The sequence below is a fragment of the Mauremys reevesii genome, linkage group 8 (assembly GCF_016161935.1).
Source record: "Mauremys reevesii isolate NIE-2019 linkage group 8, ASM1616193v1, whole genome shotgun sequence".
Lineage (NCBI taxonomy): Eukaryota > Metazoa > Chordata > Testudines > Geoemydidae > Mauremys > Mauremys reevesii.
In genome coordinates, this window is record NC_052630.1 from 81,527,964 (window position 1) to 81,552,805 (window position 24,842).

The window sequence follows — 24,842 nt, forward strand, 5'->3', positions numbered from 1 at the left end:
TCCATGCAAATGTTGACTTGTCCCTGCTGCTCCTAGGCAGAGGTGCGGCAGGCGGCTCTGCGCTCTGCCTCCACCCACAGGAGCCGCCCCCGCAGCTCCCATTGTTTTCTGCAGCCAATCAGTTTCATTCGTATTTTAAAAGAAAGGTTATAGTTAATTTAACTGTAGAATAAAACTAGTAAAACCTTGCCCAAGTTATTCCCTTCACTTTCATAGACTGAGAAAATACATAAATAAACAAACAAACACACACGTATTCCCAGATGGTGCAGAAATTGTAAAGTGCTCTTTTTGTTGCATAGATTTCCACTGCCCTAAGCCCAAGGACAAGACAGAAGACTGTAGGATCCACGCACATGGGAAAGAAAAAGAAATGCACAGTTCCTGTATCAACTTTGGAGAAATTCTGTAAAAACACTGAAAGACAATATCCTCTCCCAACACCTTGACTATACGGAAGGGTAAGGCTTGCAGGAACAAAAAGTTAGAGATATTTTGGTCCCAGCTGGAAAGAAAAGCAGGCTTCCTACCATCCTCATCCCACTCCCCTGAGCAAGCATAGACATACTAGTGTCTAGGAGATCTCCCAAAATTCCCAAAGGCCTCAGGTTATCAATATCTTTCCTGCTTCATGGATCAAGGAAGTGAGAATGCCAGAGGAACATGGGAGAGTGTTAAATCTCTCTCTCTCTCTGCAATGCAAAACTAAATGAGAAATACCTTGAAAGGAATCTCAGTTAGCAGCCCCCCCCACATGCTAAAACCTTATTTTTGAGACATTAACAATCTGGATCTATTCTACTGTCAGTGAAATCAGGAGCTGTCTTACAGCACAAGTCTTGCATGCTAAAAAACTACAACAGTGCAATGGTACAGCAATTTTTTCAAAAAGTATAAGTTATAGCTACAGTTTATTATTATTATTCTGATGCAGACATTCAAACAAACAGGTCCTAGAATAGTACTGTAAATTACTTAGATGCTTTTCATCAAAAATGTTATTGTATTAAGTATCTGCTAGAAAAAACTGCTTTAAAAGGAAAAAGATATGACAAATTTATGTGATGCCCCCTCTCCACCCAGTTACCTTTTTTAATGCCAATCTGCTTACAGGTTTTGATGGACAGGTCTGGGTTTTTTTGGATCCCGCAACCCACTCAGCAGGGTGTATCTTCTTTATTTTTCCCTTATGAATTTATTTGGTGGTGCCTCCACCCCTCTTGATCCTTCTTGGCAGGTTACCAGGGCAGCTTGGGCGGAATATTCTAACCACAGGGTAACCCCCACTTACTTGACAGATAATTGAAGACTCCCAAGAAATAAACACAAATACATAGAATATATTCAACACAATAATTATATTAAACAGGAGACAAATATAACATAATAGGGTAAAAACATTATTCTTAGGATCACTGGTGCCCATGCTGATAATACCCGTGACTTTTCCCAATCATGTGATCGGAGGTAGAAAATGTAAGACTAGTGTCCCGTTGGTACGTGTACTTTGTTGAGGCCCTTGATGACCTATGACCATGATATCTTATTTGCAGTGGTTTAGCAGTGTAGCTGACGGGGTTCAGTATAGCCCAAAGGACTCACAAGTGGGAGGAGGTGTAAGTCTCTCCACAGGTTTAATACGCAGCAGGTTATAAAATCCCCAAACCCTTACTCCCTGGCTTGAGGATACAGTTCAGGGAATAGGGGGTCCCCAAAACAATTTCCCTGACCAACTAAAAGATGGTGCACTCACTTCATGAGTGATCCTCAGGTTCAGAGATGACTCTGGACTCCTCGGTCACAGCAGAGGGGCTGATCTCTCCTAGCAGGGATTCTCTTCAGGCAGGAGTCAGACTGCTTCTCGCCCCAGGATTTCCCTTCACCACAAAGGGATGCAGGGTTCAAGGTGCAGATTACACAACTATACTAAAATTTAAACTCTAGTTTTCTACCCCAGTGTCCAGACACACTCACAGCAGGCAGCAGCACTGGACCAGCAGACAGAGCAGAGCTGACCCTGTGGTTACTGGTCTCACCTAGGGAACTGGAGGGCTAACTCATCCTGGCTGGGGAAGCTTCCCAGCAAACCTCTACAAACTGGGAGTCATCAGTGGAGAGGGAAAAGCTGAGGGAACTTGCTTTCAGGTCCCTAGAGGCCAGTTCTCAGGAGGAACCCTGCCTGCAGACCTGGGACTCACCAGCTCCCCACACAGCCAGTCCTGCCCTTGCCCTGGCTGGCTCCAGACTGTCTCAAAAATGGTTTCTCCCCTTTCCTGAGCTCCCTGGAAAGGGCATCTCACTCCCTATTAGTTGCCGGGCAGACTCTGAGTCTGCCTTGTTCTCCCGCTCCCTACAAGGGACAGTGTGCCTCTCCCCGAGCTGCCAGCATACAGAGGAATATAGGTAATCTCCTTGGAGGTTACACTTGGAAGATGAAAAACTTTTTATTCACTTATCAGCTTCTGAAAATAACATGATTTTAAAGGGACTGTCAATTTTAAAAAAAATTACTTCTGTCTGAAACTATTTGATCTATGTTTGTTATAAAAACATACAATTACTATAACTAAAGAGATTGGGGGGGGGAAGGTATTTTCTCTATGCTTCCAGTTTGCTTGTTTGCCAAGTTAACAAGCAACCATACCGCATTACTTAAATATCTGGAGACAATCTGCTAATAGAAGACTTTTTGCTACTCTACATGAATTGCCTGGGTGAAAATAATGAATTTTTAACAAATTTAGCTTAAATGCAAGGGTGGCTTTGTAATGTGATCTAGACCGAAATTTTCAATGTATTTCATATCTTACCAGACACTCAACAGACTGTAATAAATATCAATTACTACTGGCATGGATCAACGTACACATCGCACTCCCCGTCAGTACCCAGTTCAAGCCGGGGAAGCTAATGATCCAACCAGTGGACCAAATTCAGTGATGAATTCTGGTCACATGCCACCTGAGGCACATTGCGCATACACTAAGAAGACGACGACGACTACTGGCCTTGCCTAAGCCATTTAATCTCCCTTCGGTGTTGCACATTTAATTTTAGAGTGAGGGCAAACCATCAGTTCTGAACAAAGAGGGAGATGTTTCTAAGGCCATGTCTATACTTCCCAGTAGATCGATGCAGTGGTGTCGATTTAGCAAGTGGACTCTGGTACTCCATCTCCCCAAGAATAGTAAGGGAAGTTGGCGGGAGAGCATCTCCCATCGACCCAGCGAAGCGTAGACACCACGATAAGTCAACCTAAGCTACGTTGACTTCAGTTACGTCAATAACGTAACTGAAGTAGCATAACTTGGGTCAACTTGCTGCAGTAGTGTAGACCAGCGCTAAGGGTATGTCTACACTGCAAAAATATAGACGCCCCCACCCCCCACCGCAGCAGCAAGTCTCAGAGCCAGGCTCAACTGACTCAGGCTTATGGGGCTCACGCTACAGGAGTAAAAATGGCAGAGTAGCCTGTCAGGCTGGAGCCTACGCTCTGAAACCAGGCAAGCGGGGTGGATTTCAGAGGCCAGGTTCCAACCCGAGTGGGAACATCTAAACTGCTATTTTCAGCCCAATAGCGAGTACTGCAAGCCTGAGTCTGTTGACACAGGCTCTGGGATTCGCTGCCATGGGGTGGGTTTTGTTTTGTGTTTATTTGCAGCATAGACATATACTAAATTAGTGGGGGAAATCGGTCAGAATGCAGTATTATTGTTGTACTATGAAAACATTTGGTAGGATTTCCATCTTTCAGGTTTTTGAGGAATCCTCAGTTTTCTTGTTTTATAAAATTAAAAAACAATATGAAGTTCACTTGTTAAAACATTTCTACAATATGTTGTTGGATTACAAGTTTATTTTCTATTATTTGCTACCTCAAATAAAAAACCATGCTATAGCAGCTAATTAGAGTAATGACGCAAAGCATTACGTTCTGTTAAGGCGTGTACAGATAGCTGGGCAAACTTTTTGGAAGCTGACAGCATAAACTGTGAGTCTGAACATTCCCCATTAACATTGTTTCTTGACTAAAACTGTAATAGTAAAAGTAAGCCATCAACTTGAAATGATTATTGAGTTAAGACCATTTTTGTGTACTGAATACCCACTTACATCCTTTAAAGTAGTGTAGACAATTAGGGGTGGGGGCCATCACTTGGCAGCCGTAAGAACAATACTATTTTACTGATTTGTAGAGAACACTGTAGAAAAAGTACAATGATACAGATGTATTCAAAATGGGCCTGATTCTCTTTTCACGCCAGTGAAAGCGAGGGACAATCAGGCTCAAAGGACTTCCAAAGCTCAAAACAATTATTTTCATCAGGTAAATAATCTGCATTCACAAGCTTATACCCTTACCATACATACACTAAGCTATTTTGGTACAGCTAAATGTTTATTTGTCCAATAAATCTACTACAGCTTTGTGTATTTCCCATCAATGCATGTGTTACTTAAACATAAATTAGCCATTAAAAATTATATTAATTTAAAAAAAAAATCAAAGCTGTAGCACAAGTTATCAGAAATTTTAAAGATACTGCTGACAAGTCTATATTAATTCAATGTGTACCATTTTCCTTTGCCATACTGGTGCATGTTAAAAGACAGTCTCAAACTTTCATACTGGTACCACCTCCCACACTGATTTTAGCCCTGCAACACTTTCTCCTTTCCCACTCCTGCCCTATTTTTGTCAACTGGAATTATATGACTAGAACCTGTGTGTACCATACTGACCCATGTGTCAGTTAACACTGAAATGCCTGCACATTGCTAATTTGAATAAAACTATTGTCTTATTATAGACAGAAGTGTTTTATCTGTGATTAAGTTAAACTTTACACTCATCTATAAAGCCCATTTAGAAGATGAATACCTTAAACTTATTGCAAGTTTAAACTATAATAATTAAAATAGGGCTGTTGATTAATCACAGCTAACTCATGCAATTAACTGAAAAAATTAATCGTGATTAAAAAAATTTATTGTGATTAATTGCACTGTTAAAGAATAGAGTACCAATTGAAATTTATTAAATATTTTTGGACATTTTTCTACATTTTCAAATATATTGATTTCTATTACAACACAGAATACAAAGTGTAGAGTGCTCACTTTATATTATTTTTATTACAAATATTTGCACTGTAAAAATTATAAACAAAAGCAATGCTATTTTTCAATTAATCTCATACAAGTACTGTAGTGCAATCTCTTTATCGTGAAAGTGTAACTTACAAATCTAGATTTTTTTTTTGTTACATCACCACACTCAAAACCAAAACAATGTAAAATTTTAGTGCCTACAAGTCCACTCAGTCCTACTTCTTGTTCAGCCAAACGCTAAGATGAACAAGTTTGTTTACATTTACGGGAAATACTGCTGCCTGCTTCTTATTTACAATGTCATCTGAAAGTGAGAACAGGCATTCGCATGGCACTTTTGTAGCTGCCGTTACAATTATTTACAAGCCAGTTATGCTAAACATTAGTATGCCTCTTCATGCTTTGGCCACAACTCCAGAGGACATGCTTCCATTAATTAATGCATTAACTAAATTTGTGACTGAACTCCTTGGAGAAGAACTGTATGTCTCCTGTTCTGTTTTACCCTCATTCTGCCATATATTTCACGTTAAAGCAGTCTTGGATGATGACCCAGCACATGTTCGTTTTAAGAACACTTTCACAGCAGATCTGACAAAACGAAAAGAAGGTACCAATGTGAGATTTCTAAAATTGGCTACAGCACTCGACCCAAAGTTTAAGAATCTGAAGTGTCTTCCAAAATCTGAGAGGGATGAGGTGTGGAACATGCTTTCGGAAGTCTTAAAAGAGCAACACTCTTATGCAGAAACTACAGAACCCAAATGACCAAAAAAGAAAATCAACCTTCTGTCAGTGGCATCTGACTCAGATGATTAAAATGAACATACGTCGGTCCGCTCTGCTCTGGATTGTTATTGAGCAGAATCCGTCATCAGCATGGACGCATGTCCTCTGGAATGATGGTTGAAGCATGAAGGGACATATGAATCTTTAGCGCTTCTGGCACGTAAATATCTTGTGATACTGGCTACAACAGTGCCATGCGAATGCCTGTTCTCACTTTTAGGTGACATTGTAAACAGGAAGCAGGCAGCATTCTCTCCTGCAAATTGCAACCAAACTTGTTTGTCTGAGCGACTGGCTGAAGTAGGACTGAGTGGACTTGCAGGCTCTAAAGTTTTACATTGTTTTATTGTTGAATGCAGGTTTTTTGTGCATAATTCTACATTTGTAAGTTCAACTTTCATGATAAAGAGACTGCACTTCAGTTTTTGTATTAGGTGAACTGAAAACTATTTATTTTGTTTTTTACAGTGCAAATATTTGTAATAAAAATAAATATAAAGTGAGCACTGTACATGTTGTGTTCTGTGTTGTATTTTAAATCAATGTATTTGAAAATGTAGAAAACTTCCAAAAATATTTAAATAAATGGTATTCTATTATCAACAGCACGATTAATCAAGATTAATTTTTTTCAATCGCTTGACAGCCCTAAATTAAACATATCACCTACTGTTCCACTACCTTTGTAACATAGACAAAGAAATTCAAACTGCTTAATATCACATTAATCAAAAGTCACCATAAATACTATTGGAGTTTATCTGTCTATTCATCTATGCATATGTACCATTAATTATGTCATCTCCAATTCACTTCTCAGAGACGAGAACAAAAAACAGATTCTAGGTGCCGAAAAAGTAATGGTATTTTTCGTGTTTAAATCTCAAGTTTGCTGCTTTGATACAATAGCTACTCAGGCTGCCAGGTTTTTCTTTCACCCTTCTTTAATACCACAATTAGTGTGTTTGTTTTTCAGTGCAAACAGCAAGGCGTGATCTACACTTAAAAATTAAATCAACCTAGAAACTACGTCACTCACAGATGTGAAAAATTTCACACCCTGACTTCTGTAGTTAGGTCGACCTAACCCTTTGGTGTAGACGCAACTAAATCAAGGAAATAATTATTCTGTTGACCAACCTACCACATCTCAGAGAAGTGGACTAACTAAACCTCTACCCCGACAAAATGCGACCCAATATAACACAAATTCGGATACAATGTGGTAAAGCAGCGGGGAGCCCCGGGCCCTTTAAAGCGTCACCTGAGCCCCGCTGCTTTACCGCATTATATCTGAATTTGTGTGGAGCCCCAGGCCCTTTAAATCACCGCCCGACCCCGCTGCCAGAGCTCCGGCGATGATTTAAAGGGACCAGGGCTCCCCACAGCAGCTGGAGCACCGGGCCCTTTTAATCCCCATCAGGGCTCTGGCAGCCAGGGTCAGGTGATGATTTAAAGGGCCAGAGGCTCCAGCCGCTGAAGGAAGCCCTGGGACCTTTAAATCCCCGCCAGAGCCCTGCTGCCAGAGCTCTGGCGGTGATTTAAAGGGCCCGGGGCTCCCCACAGCGGCAGGAGCACCGGGCCCTTTAAATCACCACGGGGAAGCCGGTCCAGTCCAGCACCCATACCCGCTCTTGCCAGTACGCTGTACCAATAATCCAATATAACGTGGTCTCACCTATAAGGCGGTGAGATTTTTTGGCTCCCGAGGACTGCGTTATATCAGGGTAGAGGTGTACACTGATGGACAAACCCCTTCTGTCTATGTAGGAAATGTCAAAACTACTGTGTCACAGCAACACAGCTGTAGTGCGGCTGCTGTAGCATAGGCTTTCCCCAAGTGCAATAGTTTACCAAGTATGTACTTTCTATTGGCAGTAAGAAATCAGAACTCCTGGTGCCCTGTGGTTAAACATTCCTAAATTTTTAACAGTAAGATAGAAATTTATCAGCTACAGTGTGATAACAAACCAAAAATGTACCCCTACAAATCAAACAGACCGAACACGCTAGTACATCTGAGAATGATGCTTCAAGTTGAAAAAGGATTTTCTAGCTTTCTTGATTGTTTCAACAACTTAGATAAGATGGTCAATTATTTTAGCCTACCTTATTCTATCAAGCAGACACAACGCCTACCAAAAAAACAGCCACTACAAAGCACAACAACAGTTCCTCTATTGTTCTTATAGAGAAAACTTGGTTCAGGATAATCATCAGGATGCCACGCTTACTCTGGTAAAGAACAGCCATGTCATGGAAGAGAGACAAGGTGGGTGAGGAAATACCTTTTATTGAACCAACTTCTGTTGGTGAAAGAGACATATTTTTGAGCTACACTTCTCTTTCACCAACAGAAGTTGAAATACGTTTTATTGGATCCGCACCCACCTTGTCCCTCTAATATCCTGGCACCCACATGGCTACAGCAACACTGCAAATGTCAAAGGAGACATTTTATGTTTCTCTGTGTTATGAAGTGACAATTGTCTTCTTCTAGAATACCCAGTACTGATTTGTAGTACTTGAGATTCTCTTTGGGCTTGTCTTCACTGCTTTTTTTATGCTGGGGTAATTAGCATGCACTAGCTATCCTAAAATAAAAATATAGTGAAGACAAGGCATTCTAGTTTTACTGCTATGTAAACTCATGGAGGTCAACCTGGCCTCAGCAAGTTTATCTTGCAGTAAAACTAAAATGCCTTGTCTTCACTGTATTTTTACCTTAGGGTAATTCAAGAATGTCACCCCACTGCAAAACATCAGCTTTTTACAGCAGTGAAGACAAACCTTAGACTGCACCTTCGCTGCAAGATACTCCATGGCGTAAGCAATCATGGGGCTAGTCACCTCGTGATAACCTAACCCGTGGGGGCATGATTACATCTACTGTGCTGTCAATCCCTACAGCAAGACCTGCAACTGACACATTTTACTGGGTAAGAATACTAGAGTGTCTTAGCACAAAGAACCATGGAATATGCCCACAGGTACATGCCAGTGAGTGTACAAATAGTCAGGACACAGGAAAGCAGGTAGGGATTTGCTGTAGGAACACTAACACCTGGGCTAGGCTAATCTAGATGTTCAGATTGGTTGCTCAGTCACCCAGGGGTTGGTACCAATCACTGCAATAACTGTCCAGGGTAGACAAAGGGCATGGCTACACTGGAAACTTCAAAGTGCTGTTGCAGGAACGCTCCCGTGGCAGTGCTTTGAAGTGCAGTATGGTCGCGCTCATGGTAATCCACCTCCACAAGGGGATTAGCTCCAAGCGTGGCTCCCAGCGCTCGGAGCCTTTCTACACTAGCACTTGAAAGCACTCAGACTTGGCTGTGCTCAAGAGGGTGATTTTTCACACCCCTGAGCCAGCAAGTTAGAGCGCTATAAAATGTAAGTGTAGACAAGCCTAAAGCCTTAGTTACATTAAAAATGCCAAAAGCCAAGTATTCAATGATTCTTCAAAACATGTTCATGACTTTTGATACTGACATGCTTCTGAGAGTGGAGGGGTGGGTAAATGAATGGGCACTACTAACAAATACACAACAACAATGCATCAAATGATTTAAGATATTTTAAAGTGAAAAACAATCTGAGCCCACAAACAGGAGCAAGGGACAGTAGCTAAATGCTCGAAAGGACAGAACAACTCCAAAATGTTAATATAAATCTTTTCTATGTATTATTTTAAATTACTGTTATGGAATTGAGAGCTGCGAACAGTTTTTTTTTTAATTACATCAAAACAAAATAAATTGTAGTTTATGGACAGGCAAACTATGAATTGGCATTGCACAAGATTTCCCACACATTTCAGCAAATCTGGCTCAATGCTAACCTGAAAGACCTCTGTTCCTCTAATCTTGAGTCTCTTTTGAAAGGAGACTCTCCTATGTGACCATCCCCAAAACACTAACTAGGATAATTCCACTACAGATATTTTTCAAATGTTAATTCAGCAAGTAATTGGAACTAGTGTTGATTTTCAGAAGGTGAAACAATAATGCTGAAAGCCCACCTAATAAATAGCAGAGACAGTCTGAGCACAAAATATAGGACAACAATTTTAAATCTATTATTTGTGGATGGTAGATGTATAAGAAACATCACTGGAGTAAAGATTTTCCTCTTATGTACCCTTCAGGATATACTCCCTATGTCTAATGTATTTAAATGTGTAAACAAGACTTCAGAAGTTGTCAATTGGCAATTTCAAAGTCAAGGAGCATAAGCTCACTGTACAAAAGGATTATTACCATTGAACAAAATTACAGTCAAACCCTAAATATCACATCCAAAGGTCCAAAAGACTATTGTTACAGGGGACTGAGTGGCTCAGGAAATTAGAAATGAAGTATAGAACTTTTCACTTCTATATCACTGGTGAGTAATGACATAGCTGTGTATTAGCGAATGGCTGTTCAATGGCTGTATGAAATGAACTGATGGTCTGTCCAATTTTTAGTAAACAAACATCTATGTTACAGGAACTGCCAACATTACTACTAACTTGTATTGGTAGTCTCAACGGAGGGACCAAATAATGACTGGACATGAAGAATAAACAACCCTCCACATCGCCAAAGGTAGCTTCTTCAGAACCATCGAAATTGACTGGTTAGGCAGCTTGGGGAAGGTCACACTGCATCTACTTATCTGGCACCTTTCAAACAAGCACTACTTACAAAATAATTCAGGGGAATGCAAAGAAGGGCTGACAGTAATAGGTGCACCCTCATACAGAAGATATTGCAGTGTTGCTAGTTTGGAGAGGGGGAGAGCGAGCATGTGACAGACGCGCATTGACCCAGACACATGGAAAAATAAATACAAGATGCAAGGCACATGGTTTAATTAGATGACAACCTTATTACCTTAATTCATCTGGGAATTACCAGGCACTCAACATTATGAATCATTTCAACCTGGTGGAGAGAGGCCCCTCAACCCTACCCCTCCACAGCTGGTCCCCAAAACATTGTTAGGATCCCAATGTCCTCCCCTCACATGAAGGTTAAAGAACTGGGTTGTTTCCTCACTGCCCCAGACCTTAGGAATCCCAGCCCCATTTCCCAGCTTCTTTAGGAGATACATTCCCTTAAGTCTATTTATAATTCTAGTTTAATCAGGGAACAGGACTCCTTATGAAATGAGCACCTGCATCAGAGGCCTGCTAAAGTGTCACAACTTGACCTTTACCCTCTAACTCCACTGTATCCCCGCACAGCTGTGGGGAAGACCTGAACAGTCACCCCATCCTGGCCAATCTCACCATAAGGGGAAAATTCCTTCCCTGTCCCAAAAAAGGCTACTAACACAATGTCCACAGCAGACCTAAAATCCTGGTTCTATGCTAATCAATGAGAGGATGCTCAGGCTGGAGGCACAGGGTCTATATATACTTTCTCAATTGTGCAAGGGCCAATGACATATCTGAGCAAACCAGCCAAAGCATCCTCTCAGGTGATACCTTCCCACCCCACCCCCAGTGAGACAATCCTTCCTAACCTTTGGGGACGGAGACCCTTAAAGGAGACACTATCCATCTCCCCACCGCCCCAAACATGTACATCTGAAGATCATAGAAGTTTGAGCTTGTAAACATCTGTCAGATCATAGTCCAACCGTCCCTGTAAATGCAGTGTATGGTTCTCAGATAATGAGAGGAGGTATTTGGAATTGAAATTAAACTATACCTAATCTTCAGAACTTCCACATCAACTCTAAAAAAGTTTTAAAAAAAAAATCAAGCAACTCCATATCTCACATTATTGTTAAAAAAAAAAAGAGGCAAGGACAAAGACTAGTGATTAACTTAAAAGTTACAGAAATTGAGCAGTTTCAAAATGAATGTAAAGTGTATAAAACTTTCAATTAAATAGCAGCTAAAGAGTATTCTAATCACCTAAGTGTTCTTTAATACAATTTAGTAACTAATATTAGTATAACCAAAGAAGGTGTGGGTTTTTTTTTTGGGGGGGGGGTTGTTAAGTTTAAGATTTTATTCTGAGATTCAAAACTGCAACAACTTTCTTCCCTCAGAGAAGATGGTAAAAGATTAAAAACCAATTTCTAAACTAATTCACATTGTAACTGCATGTGTGCACTATTTCATAGATAAAAAAGAGCAAGTAATGCAGAGCTATACATATTACTTAAAAGCACTGGATTTCTCGTAATTTATAGAAAGAACAAATTCTTTCTACAAACTTTGCAATTGATGTGGTTAACTTATTCAACACTATTTAGACTGGCCAGATAATGTTAAAACATTACAAAACTGATCATGTACTCTAGAGCAATGGTTCTCAAACTTTTGTACTGGTGACCCCTTTCACATAGCAAGCCTCTGAGTGCAACCTCCCCTTGTAAATTAAAAACACTTTTAAATATATTCAACACCATTATAAATGCAGGAGGAAAAGCGAGGCTTGGGGTAGAGGCTGACAGCTCGTGACCCCCCCATGTAATAACTTTGTGACTGCCTGAGCGGTCCTGACCCCCAGTTTGAGAACCCCTGCTCTAGAGCAAGAGATCAATTTATGAGACCAAATATCATTTGTTGTCCTTGTTCTAATTCAGAAGTCTACAGTAAAGTCATATTTCCTTTATTAAAGCTGCACCCAAGACAAAGATTCATCTTAATAAAACTAACATTAAAATATAAATAAAACATAACTCTTTTCTTCCACAGATAGCTATAAGTTACAGTAAATCAACAAAGGGTTCTTTTTAAATTTAATTTGCTCCACATTATACTTAAAATTGCGCTAAACCAGATTTAGCTATTTAGACAGTGGGGAAAACTTTGTTCTCATATACAGGAAATTCAATGGGGGTCATATAGATATAAAAAGAAAGACTTAGCCCATTGTGTCCTATTAAATGTATACAAAGACAAAAGGCCAAATGCAGAAATGCATTTAAGGAAGTCCAACTTTGTGTAATTTACATTATCTTCTGATCCACTCAGCATGCAAGTTATGAATGCTTTTATCCTGCAAGCTTCTCAACCATCGCAGACTTTTATACTATGTGGTGCCCCATGAAAGTCAACGGTGTCCACCCAGATAAAGCAGCTTACTTTTTCTGTCTCACACCCCGTAACACCTCACTTCTGATTTTGGCCCAATGATACTACAGATGCTACAGTGGCACAACTATAGCACTGCAGCTGTGCCACTGTAGCACCATGGTGTCCCAGTGTTTCTCAAACCTGGCCACCAGGGGCTTTTCTTTCAGCCAAAGCCTCCTGGTCTGTGTGTGTGTGTGTGGGGGGGGGGAATAACAGCCCCTCACTCTCCCTGTTGCTCCTGGATGCACCACCTTGGTATTGGTTGCTGGGGCTGCCAGCAGGGGTTGGGACCTGCCCCCCTCTGGAGACACCTGGGACACAATGCTGGAGGAGCAGGCAGCCAGTGAGTTCCTCACCGTCCCAAGGGCAGTGGGGCTCAGGCTTTGGGCTTCAGTCCTGGGGTGGTGGTCTGGCAGTGGGGCTTTGGGCTCCAATCCCAGGCTCCGGCTGCACAGTGGCAGGCCCTAGGCTCCAGCAGCAGGGATTCAGGCTCTTGCCCCCACTCTCCACCCCCACCTCCCCTAACCCCTCATCCAGGGCTTAATTTGTCCCCAGGCTTGGCAGGGCTGAGTAAGTCTGCTGTGAAAAGTGATATTTGTATGTTAATATCACCTTTCACAACAGACTTCCTAGCTACCAAGAAATAAATTATAATGATTTGGATGTGCATATTTAATTGTTTTTCTTAAAGCTAATTAAGTATTTCAGGAAACAGTGTGAGAGTGGCCACCAGAAAGAGTTGGCAGCCACACACTGAAGCCACCAAAAGATTTGTCCTGAGAACCCCTGGTGTAGATACTTGCTACAGCAACAGAAAGGATTTTTTCATTGCTACAGTTAATGTACCCACTTGAGAGGAGGTAGATTGAGTCTGGGGAAGAATTCTTCTGTTGACCTGTGATGTCTATACCGGGATTTAGGTTTGTGAGACTCAGGGTATTAGTTTTTCCACACCTCTGAGCGATGTGGCTACATCAACCTAAATTTTAGATGTAGACCAGGCATAAGTTTACTATATGATATCATAGCTTGAAAGAGAGGGGCATAGCAGAAAAAGGAACTAACAGTATAAAACATCAAGTGAAGTAGGCTACATACCACTTTGACATCCACCTGCTTACATACTAGATAGCAATATGATGTAAGTCACACCAATTTATGACTCCCTCTTAGACCCAGATACAAAAAGTATCTTATGCTATCTTCTACAACATAGTGCGGTAGATTGGAAGTTACCATTTTGATTCCATTCACTTTCAAGTCTTGTTTGGATGTAGTTTTTAAGATTATGTTTTGCATTGTACTATTTCGACTAACATACAACTATTTATTCTGCAATCATACAAAGTTCATTATTAGTTACTGAAGACATTTGTAATGAAGACAAAAAGCTAAATAAAACACCAAGACTACATTTCAGTGTATCAGGTTTTACTACATAAATGGACCACTCAATCATACAGTTATAATCTAAATTGACCAGAGACAATAAAAGAGCTCTTAAACTAAACTACATTTGCTTTTGCAAGTAGTAATCAGTACAAGCCAAGTTACCCTCCATTGTTCTTTCAGAAACCTCAGTATGCCCTTGATATGCACAATGCCATGAGCTGCATACATGGATTAAGGGCATATCATCACCCTTTAGTAATCCTGGGTATTTTTCTGCTGCCACCGTGCATAATTTATTACACATTATTAAGTATTCTAGAGTTTGGAGTATATGATGCTTGATTTGCATCATATACTCTTCAGAAAAGAAGCAGAAAGACTGGATGATCAAAGAAAATTTAGACCAGACATTAACAACAAATCCAAATCACTCTTTTTCCTGAGAGACTTTGACTCCTATAAACAAGGCTGAATATCCCTTTTTGCTTCCAATAATTTATTACTTACAAATTTACAATTATTTGATCCTACATAGTAAACAAATCCAGGTCTTATACAAGTGGTAGAGAAGTAAGGGACTATTTCATCCCCTAATTACAAAAGTAATGTCACTACAGAAATTCCTAGTGTTAAGTATGCTGACAAATTACAAATCTGATTGCAGCAATCTATCCAGGACTTTCATTTTATAAGTGAACACTTTAAAAATGAGAGAGAGAAGTTCTGAAATACACTGTGTGCCTCAGAATTCCTAAATGCTTTATTTGGTGGTGTGTAAAAGACTAATGCAAGTCTTTAGTACTCCCATTAACCAAAGATTTAATTTAACAAGATAAACCAGCAGAAATATGGCTGTCGAAGAGCTATAATGCAATGTTTTATCATTAGCATTTCAGAAGTTGTCCAAGTGCAAGGTATTTTTATGTTTATAAAACCAAACAAATATGATTTTTTTAAAAGATCAAAACAGTATTTAAATATCTCATAAAATATATGTAATCAAAACTCTACCATCACACACTAGTGCTTTTGTACCAGAAACTAAAACTGAACAGCCTAGTTTCACTGTCCAAGCAAAGGTCCAATCCTGCAAATGAATCCAGAAAAATCAATGGAGCTCTGTGTGAGTGGTGGTGGTGGTGGGGTCTACCTGCATAAATCTGCAGGACTAAGTTTAAGGGATAAATAAATGGAAAAAGTAAACAAACAGTGACAACAACAACAAATTTCAAGTTCCTTCATGTATAATAATCCAATGGTATTTTTAGTGACAGAGGCAAGACACTGTTGTAAGAATACAGTGTTTGTAAAGGTTCAGTATTTCTTTAAATAATCAGTTTTACATTGGACCCTACCATGCAATTTACCCAACTGAAACTTATCCAAAGTTATAAAGTAGTAAGCGAGCCAGTTAACAAACAAAAAAGAGTTTGGTGTATTTAATCAGCTTTAAATTATTTAATGATCACAATGATATACCTGGAACAAAACCCAAAAATCCACTAATTCACATAGTGCAATATTGAGCTACCTCACTCACTTGTAAAAACCAAAAGTAACTTAAAATAAACATTTTACCTTTATATCTAAATAAATACTTGAATGAGTAGAACTTATACATCCCAACAATACAGACACACTAAACGGGATTCCTACATAGTTTGTGGGGGAGGAGATGACAATGTTCAGCAATCCAGGAAGACTGGGGAGTTTCTGTCCTACATTCACACCAGTAGGATTAAAAATACATATGCACTGATAAATCACAGCATAGTCAGGAAGCTGTATAATGATATCAACTCAATGTCGTCTCTGCAATCAAAGGTGTGTACAGGGGTGGAGAAATAAACGTTGTGGAACATTTGAAAGGCTGAAGACTAGGGGGATGACAGACTGCTCTAGATCAACCCCTCCTCCTCCAGAAGCAGAGGCTGGTTCTTTGGGAAGCCGACTAAGATGGGAGAAGCTCGCAGAGCAGCAGTTTGTGAGTGTGACAGACACCTGCTGTGGGACAGCCTGGCACAGCGGGTCGGCGCGGCACTGGCTCGGCGGTACGCTAGGCTGGGGCTGCTGCAGCTGGGACAAGGCGATTTAAGCCGCTTACAACCATGCTGCTCCAAACACTAAGCCCAGGGATGGGCGATGCGCCAGCAGCTGCGAGGCTGGAGGAGACGTGGACCCGGGCACCTTACAGCCTGGATCCCCCCCTCCCCGCGGGGTACCGGGCACCTGGCTAGGCAGAGCCCTGGCTGCAAGGCCTGCGCTGGCCAGGGGGCTCCGCGCTGCAGCCCGCTAGGCCGCGGGGCCTGGGCCGGCCCTGTGTGCGCGCTGGGCCCAAGCCCGCTGGGCCCCCTCCCCAGGGGACGGGGTCTCACTCACTCACCGCTCTCGATCTCGTTGCCCTTCTTGGCGGTGGCTGCGTTCCCCATGGCCGGGCCCGGGCGATGGGGGGAGGGTGCGGTGTCGCTCCGGCGGGAGGGGGGTGTCTGGCGGCTCCGCCCGCGGGCGCTGCGGCTGGCTCGGCTGCCTCCCCTCCCTCACCCCGCGCTGGGTCTGTGTCTCCGGCCGCCGCGGAGGAGGAGGAGGAGGAGAGCGCTCTGCCCCCCCGCCCCCACTCAAACACACGGCGGAAATGACGGCCGAGGCGGCGCCTCCTCCGTGCTCCACGGCCCGCTCGCCGCTGTCCTGTGCGGCCAGGGCGGCTGGGGACACGGGGCGGGCTACGCAGGGCGAGGAGCCGCGCAGCTGTGTGACACGGGGCACTACCCGGCCCTGCTGCTCCCACCCCACAGAGCGCCCCGTCACCCCACAGCTCCCCCCGCCCTGCTGCTCCCACCCCACAGAGCGCCCCGTCACCCCACAGCTTCCCCCGCCCTGCTGCTCCCACCCCACAGAGCGCCCCGTCACCCCACAGCTACCCCGCCCTGCTGCTCCCACTCCACAGAGCGCCCCGTCACCCCACAGCTCCCTCAGTACCGTGCCTCGCGCCCCTCACCCCACAGCTACCCCCGTCCCGTGCCCCGTCACCCCACAGCTATCCCCGCCCTGCTCCTCCCACCCCACAGCTACCCCCGTCCCGTGCCTCACGCCCCTCATCCCACAGCTACCCTGTCCTGCTGCTCCCACCCCACAGAGCGCCCCGTCACCCCACAGCTCCCTCAGTACCGTGCCTCGCGCCCCTCACCCCACAGCTACCCCCGTCCCGTGCCTCGTGCCCCGTCACCCCACAGCTCCCCCCGCCCTGCTGCTCCCACCCCACAGAGCGCCCCGTCACCCCACAGCTACCCCGCCCTGCTGCTCCCACCCCACAGAGCGCCCCATCACCCCACAGCTCCCCCCGCCCTGCTGCTCCCACCCCACAGAGCGCCCCATCACCCCACAGCTCCCAGGGCCGCCCAGAGGGGGGGGGCAAGAGGGGCAATTTGCCCTAGGCCCCGCGCCCCACAGGGGCCCCTACGAGAGTTTTTTGGGGCCCCTGGAGCGGGGTCCCTCACTCGCTCTGGGGGGCCCGGAAAACTCTTGCGGGGCCGGGCGCAGGAGCTTCTTCTGCTCCCGGTCTTTGCCGGCGGGGGGTCCTTCCGCTCCGGGGCGGAAGGACCCCCCCTGCTGCTCCCACCCCACAGAGCGCCCTGTCACCCCACAGTTCAGCCCGGTCTTGGCTGCTCCCACCCCACAGAGCCCTGTCACCCCACAGCTCCTCAGTGCCCGTGCCAGCGCCCTCACCCCACAGCTACCCCGTCCGGGCTGCCTCGTGCCTCGTCACCCCACAGCTCCCCCGCCCTGCTGCTCCCACCCCACAGAGCACCCTGTCACCCCACAGCTACCTCAGTACGGAAGCCTCGGCCCCTCACCCCACAGCTACCCCCTCTGGGTGGCCTCGTGCAGCTCCCCACAGCTACCGTGCCTGCTCCTCCCACCCCACAGCTACCCCCGTCCCGTGCCTCGTGCCCCGTCACCCCACAGCTCCTCCCGCCCTGCTGCTCCCACCCCACAGAGCGTCCTGTCACCCCACAGCTCCCCCCGCCCTGCTCCTCACACCCCACAACTACCCCGACCTGTGCCTCGCGCCCCTCACCCCACAGCGACCCCGGCCCTGCTCCTTCCACCCCACAGCTACCCCTGTCAAGTGCCTCATGTCCCGTCACCCCCCAGCTACCCCCGTCCCGTGCCCTGTGCCCCCTCACCCCACAGCTACCCCCATCCTGTGCCTTGCGCCCCCTCATCCCACAGCTATCCCCGTCCTGCTCCTCCCACCCCACAGAGCGTCCTGTCACCCCACAGCTACCCCCGTCCTGCGCCCCTTCACCCCACAGCGTGCCCCTCACCCATAGCTATTCCGTCCCGTGCCTCACGGCCCCTCACCCCACAGCTACTCCCTGCCGTGCTTTACACCCCCTCACCTCACAGCTACCCCACCCCGCGCCTCCCTCACCCCACAGTTACCTCCTCCCGCTCACCCCACAGCTACCCCTGTCTTGTTCCCATCATCCCACAGCATGCCCCCTCACCTCATAGCTACCGCCATCCTGTGACCCACAGAGCACTCCCCACCCCACAGCTACCCCATCCTGCTCTTCCCATCCCACAGAGTGCCCCCTCTCCCCACATCTACCCCCATCCCACTCCTCGCACCCTACAGAACACCCCCTACCATGGCTACCTCCCATCTTGCTACCCTCTCCCACACAGCTAGTTCCCATCCTGTTCCCCCAGAGTGCCCCTTCACCCTCAGAGCTAACCCAATCCCATGCCCCCCTCACCCCAGAGCACTCAGAGCCCCCCCATGCAGAGTGCACCCTTGCCTGACGCAGCACTCGCCCACAAGCACATTAACACACTCCTACATAGACAACCTAGACTGGTATTACTTAGCACTTTTATAGCAATCGTACTAAGATATTTACATTTCTCTACAAAGTGTTGAAAAATTCACAAAGGAAGCTACCTGATGGGAAAAGGAACAATAATATTTCTTATAATCTCTTCCTGCTCTGGGAATGCTATGGATAACAACGGAAGCTATGATATCTTTAGATGAAAATGTGCTTTTCAAGTTGATGTCCCTGCAAATATATATTTTTATCACGTCAGATTCTAATCTAGTTATGATGGGAAAGGTTTAGCAACAGGAAGGTTGTTCAATATGCATTAAAGGTGGAGTGACTTTGAATTAGTCCATCCTCTATAGGAGCTTTTGCTCAGATTTGTACATGTTTTGTCCTGAGCTGCGTTATCCCAGAGGGGCACCTATGTCTTTTTGGGTTATGTATAGAGAGGCAGCAGTGATGTAACATGGTCTTGACCTTTTTATTGGTCTTAAGATAAAGACCAAGATTTTGACCTGGTCATGGCCATGAACTGGAAGCCAATGGGGAAAGTGGATCACATAGATAATGTGCTCATTGTGGTGTAGTGTTAAGGAGATGGGCCAAAACGTTCTGCATAACAATGGAGCATCTCTATTGTTTCCACTCCTAGGTACAGTGAGTTACAGTAATTCAGTCAGGAGGTGATGTACTGTGGCCAAATCCTCATTCCAGGAGGAAAAGTTGGAGATTCCCAGCAAGCTGGAGATAGAAGAAAGTGTTGCCTGGACACTACTTGGTTATTGAAGCTTGAAGAGTCTGATAGGATTCCTAGGCTCTGTAGTATTTTGAGAAATGTGGGAAGATACCCTCAAAGTCAGGGAAGGATATTTTCTCAGCTCAAGTTATTTTCCCAATCCAATCACCACCACTTTGGTCTTGTCCAGATTGAGTTTGAGCCATCTGATCTTCAGCCAGGTGCTGATCTTCTGCAGACCTTTTGATATCCCTGAGAAGGCATTGGTGGCATCACAAGAAAATGAGTTATATCAAAGGGTGTCATCAGCATATTTTTGGTAGCAAAGCCCATGTGCTCTCACCACCTCCCCAACTGGTCCTACATAGATACTGAAGGAAAAGGGATAAGATAGATCTCACATGAAGACCTTTGAGGGGACAGTTGCCCATCACCACTCTCTGGGTCTTGTTGGAGAGAAATGATTGGACCCATTGTCCATGTACTCCAACTGTATCATATATATACACACATACACATTACTCTCATATACATATACAAACATACATACCAAATTCCCAACCAAATGCACTTTGAACACACACTCACACCTCACTATCACATACATATATACACTCTTGTAGGACAAATACAGCATATTATCTCAGGCTAACACAAAGCACTCAATTTGGTACAACATTCATTATGAAAGACTGACTACTCACCTGAGTGAAGGTTGCAGGAGCATGCATTCTCAAGCTGTGCCCATACACCAGTCTCATCACACACAAAACATATTGTAATTAAAAGTTTTCTGCATGCATTAGTTGCAGAACAAATTAAAATTATAGTGACTATAGTAGCTCCTAGAGAGACAACTTTCATTTTAGCCCCCACTCCTCTGTTGGCTCTGGCTTTCTCAAACAAACTGCTTTTGTGCTGAAATAGCCCATATCACTACTGATCTCAAAAGTGTGTGTGTGTGTGAGGGTTAAGTTTTTTCAGCTTAATTAGTTGAGTTGTTTTTGAGTCACATAAACATAAAAAATACACTGTTCCCATATTTTTCAGCAGAAAGTTGTGCTTCAATAACAGCAAAAGACAGAAACCTCAAATTTAGCTTGTTTTGGTAATCTCCATCAAAGTAAAAGATAGCTAAATTCAAAGAAAATCCATTCAGCTATTTTAGAGTTATACATATCTAACATCAGCAGTTTCAGTCATGGCCAGTACAGTTTTTCTATTCAGCTTTTGTCTACATACTTGTTATACTATTGGGGGAATTCAGTGCCAAAATTTTCTACATTCTGCCACCAGTATTTTAAAATTCTGCATATTTTATTTGTCAAAATAACACAATATAATCACACTCGTTTAAATTATTTTGGTAATTTATTTCAAAATACCTGTCAGCAAGTATGTCTGTAACAATACGGACAACAAAAAAGAGTCAGGAAATGTTTTTGACAAATAGATGCTTACTAGGCATATTAATTCATTTAAACTACAGTACAGAACCGTATTTCCCACAGCCCTCAAAAGCTATGCAAAGGCTTGTGGGAGTTGGGGGTAATGGAGGATCTGAGGGAGAGGAAAGTAATTGCTGGGAAGGAGCCTGGGTTTGAACTTGAAGGGCTGTTGGGTATCAGTGGGAAAAGTATGGAACAGGTTTTTAGGGGGGCGGGAAGGGATTGTTAGGGCGCATCCCTCATGCAGACCCTGGCTGATCGCTAGCCTCTCCCATTCAGTCACGCACATCTGCTCCTGCATCCCCATGTATCCTTGCTCCCCTTATCCACACGTGACCCTCCAGCCCCACTCAGACACCCACTCCCCCATCCCCATGTGGCTCTGCACCCCTTCCTGTGTCCCCATATGGCCGTGCACCCTCTCCCCTGTCCACCTGTGTCCCCGTGCCCTGCTCTGCCATCCCCCTGTCCCCACATGGCCCTACACCCCTCCCCATGTACCCATGTGTCCCTGCACCCCTCAGCTAGCCCCTTCCCCTCATCTCCATGTGTCCCTGCACTGTCTGTCCCCATGCATCTCTGTGCACCCACTTAGCCATCTCCCTTCCCCCTGTAGCTCTGTCCCCACTTTCCCTCTGCCCATGTGGCCCTGCGCTTCCACTCCCATTCAGCCCCTGCCCGTCCTCCACTAGCCCGTATGAGCCCCTCTCTGACCCACCAGGAGCCCCATGCTGTCTGTCTCCCCATATCCCTTGTCTCAGAATGTGGCCCAACAATAGAAAAAGGCAGGCTCTTTCTCTTCCCTGTCATAGCTGGGGCTGGCCAGGAGCGGCTGCTGTGTTCTAGCACCACAATGCCCTCTGGTGGCAAAAGGCAGAACTGCAGAAGTTATTTTCTTCTGGGAGCTGCTGCTCTGTTCTAGCACCACAGCACTCTCTGCTGGGTAAAAAGCGGGACTGCAGCAACTTTTCAGCAGAAGCTATTTTCTGCAAAAAAATTAAAAATATGGGTGTCACATGAAATATGTGTGTGCACAGTGGTGCAGATTTTCCCCAGGCTTATTTTTAGATGCCCCCAATTAAGTCCTAGTTAAGAACACTCTTCTCCACTGGCAAAGCTGAATCAGTTTGTAAACTCCTCAAGGTATGTATCTCCAGTTGAAGATGCTTTCAGGTGTCAGTGGCACAGCTGAGAGAACTTGTATATGCCACAGTCTAAATAGCTTCATATCAAGGAACCTAGTCTTAATTAAAGAAAGCTGAGCAAAAGAAGCTTCTCTTAGAGCAAGGGTTCTCCAACCTTTTCCTCATGTGGACCTCATTTCACCACATAACTTAATCATAATCGTGCACACCAGTTTCCATTTGTGATGGTATAATGCTTTTGTGGCATCTACAGTAGCTGTTTACATTCAAGATTTTAAACCAATCAAAGGCCTTAGATCATGTTATGCCTCTTAACCTTCCCCCCACAATTCGAAGGGACGACTAGAGGGCTGAGGAGGGAGCGGGTGGGAGGGCACTAATATACCTACTCTTCCAACTATTTTTATGCTTTCTGAACATGAATACACACACATTTGTCGTTTTTTAAGTGCACACCTCAAAATGAAAAAATATGCCATGCATACTCAGTACACAGCTTTCAAATGGTCACAACTTTAGTTAAAAAGCAATGTTTTTCAACCCAAAAAAAGGACTAGTTGTTGTTAAAGCTTATTTCCATGTCAACTTTTACCTTCAGTCAATTTGGATAAGGCAATGTTAAATACAAAATATGTTTTTAAAAAATTGTTTGAATTAAGAAAAGTGTATGTCATTCTCTCAGTCAAAAATAATAGAATGAATTTTATTGAAACTTTTTATAAAGAATTCACCTTTGGACAAAGACCAAGTATGGAAAAATAAATGGTGTATGTTTTCGAAAGTTATGAACATGTGAAAACAAGGGGCTATAGTGAAAAGTATTTTTAATTATAGCAGTTGCTATTGGTGCTCATAATAATGATATTTCCTACTATTCCCATCTGCCTTCCTTCATAATAGTTGATTGCCTAGAAGGATTAATAGTAGATAAAGTAGACACAAAGCAATTTTTAAAACTGCTCTGCATATTTTGTTGTTGTATTTTTATTAGCTTAGCAATATACTTGAAGTGCTGGATAAGGAATTTGTCAGAACTTAAGCAAAATTTAAACCAAATTTGTTAGCACATTTGAAACAACTTTTTACATCACTATTACTTTCCATACATTATAATAGCGGTTACTATACTGTATAATATTTATTTTAAAAAACTAAGTAGAATTACTGTGATGTGCATGTGCATGTTAGTTTTTTGCTGTAACCATTATTCTTCCCACCCCATCTACTCCCTGATGGTCAGGGCTGCCCAGAGGATTCAGGGGGCCTGGGGCAAAGCAATTTTGGGGGCCCCTTCCATTAAAAAAAAGTTGCAATACTATAGTATCATGTATTTGGAAATGTAAAAAATAACCAGTGAAATACATTCAAAAATTAATTTTTAATAATTTGAAAATACACCTCTACCTTGATATAACGCTGTCCTCGGGAGCCAAAAAGTCTTACCGCATTATCGGTGAAACCGTGTTATATCGAACTTGCTTTGATCCATCGGAGTGTGCAGCCCCACCCCCCCCGGAGCACTGCTTTACCACGTTATAGCCAAATTCGTGTTATATTGGGTCATGTTATATCGGGGTAGAGGTGTACACGCAATACATGATTTAAAAACATTAAATGCTTTAATGGTATGTATACATTTGCAATTACATAATGGGCTGTCGCTGGGTGATGGTGATGGTTGGTGCCAATGGGCTGTCGCTGCCTTGGAGTGGTGCTGCTGTTGCCCAGGGCTGGGTGGAGAGCTGGGTTCTGGGTCGGGGGGTGCCCGGCTCACAGGGGCTGGGCTCAGAGCTGGGGTTCAGGGCTGTGGGGGGATGGGGTCGGGGAGTGCCTGGCTCAGAGGGGCTGGGCTCAGAGCTGAGGGGTCAGGGCTGTGGGGGAGGAGCAGCGGGCTGTCCGGCTCAGAGGTTGTTACACAATTTTACTGTATTGCACAAGGAAATAAGTAGATAAAGCATTAAAAAAATCATGCCAGACCACAGATGTTGCCGGACCAGAGAGTGCTGGACTAGAGAGGTTCAATCTGTACCAAACCGGAATTCCTTTTAAAAGTGCTTGGGTAGTATAATGATAGATGCATTAGAAACACACTGGATTAGATTAGCATAGATACTAATGGTAAGCACAATAAGAATTTTCAAATATTAGTGAGACATCAAATAACTAAATAATAAGGGAGAAATGAATTGAGGGGAAATGTAAGACTGATAATAAGGATTCTTTAATGACTCTAGTCTGTTTCACATAAAACTAAAAAAAACACTATGGAAATTGTATCTCACAATTTACAACTATTATTGGGTTAAAAAATCACAT

General features: G+C 43.9%; 1 protein-coding gene across 1 annotated transcript in view; it reads right to left on the reverse strand.

The window, feature by feature from the left end:
• The window catches only part of PRKACB (protein kinase cAMP-activated catalytic subunit beta), a 116,973-nt gene extending 99,915 nt beyond the window's left edge, over positions 1–17,058 (reverse strand). Inside the window, exon 1 of the mRNA XM_039483963.1 lies at positions 16,755–17,058. Coding sequence (XP_039339897.1) covers positions 16,755–16,800 — 46 coding nt within the window. The 5' untranslated portion in view covers positions 16,801–17,058. The remainder of the gene's footprint in view (positions 1–16,754) is intronic.
• Positions 17,059–24,842: the final 7,784 nt, after the last annotated feature.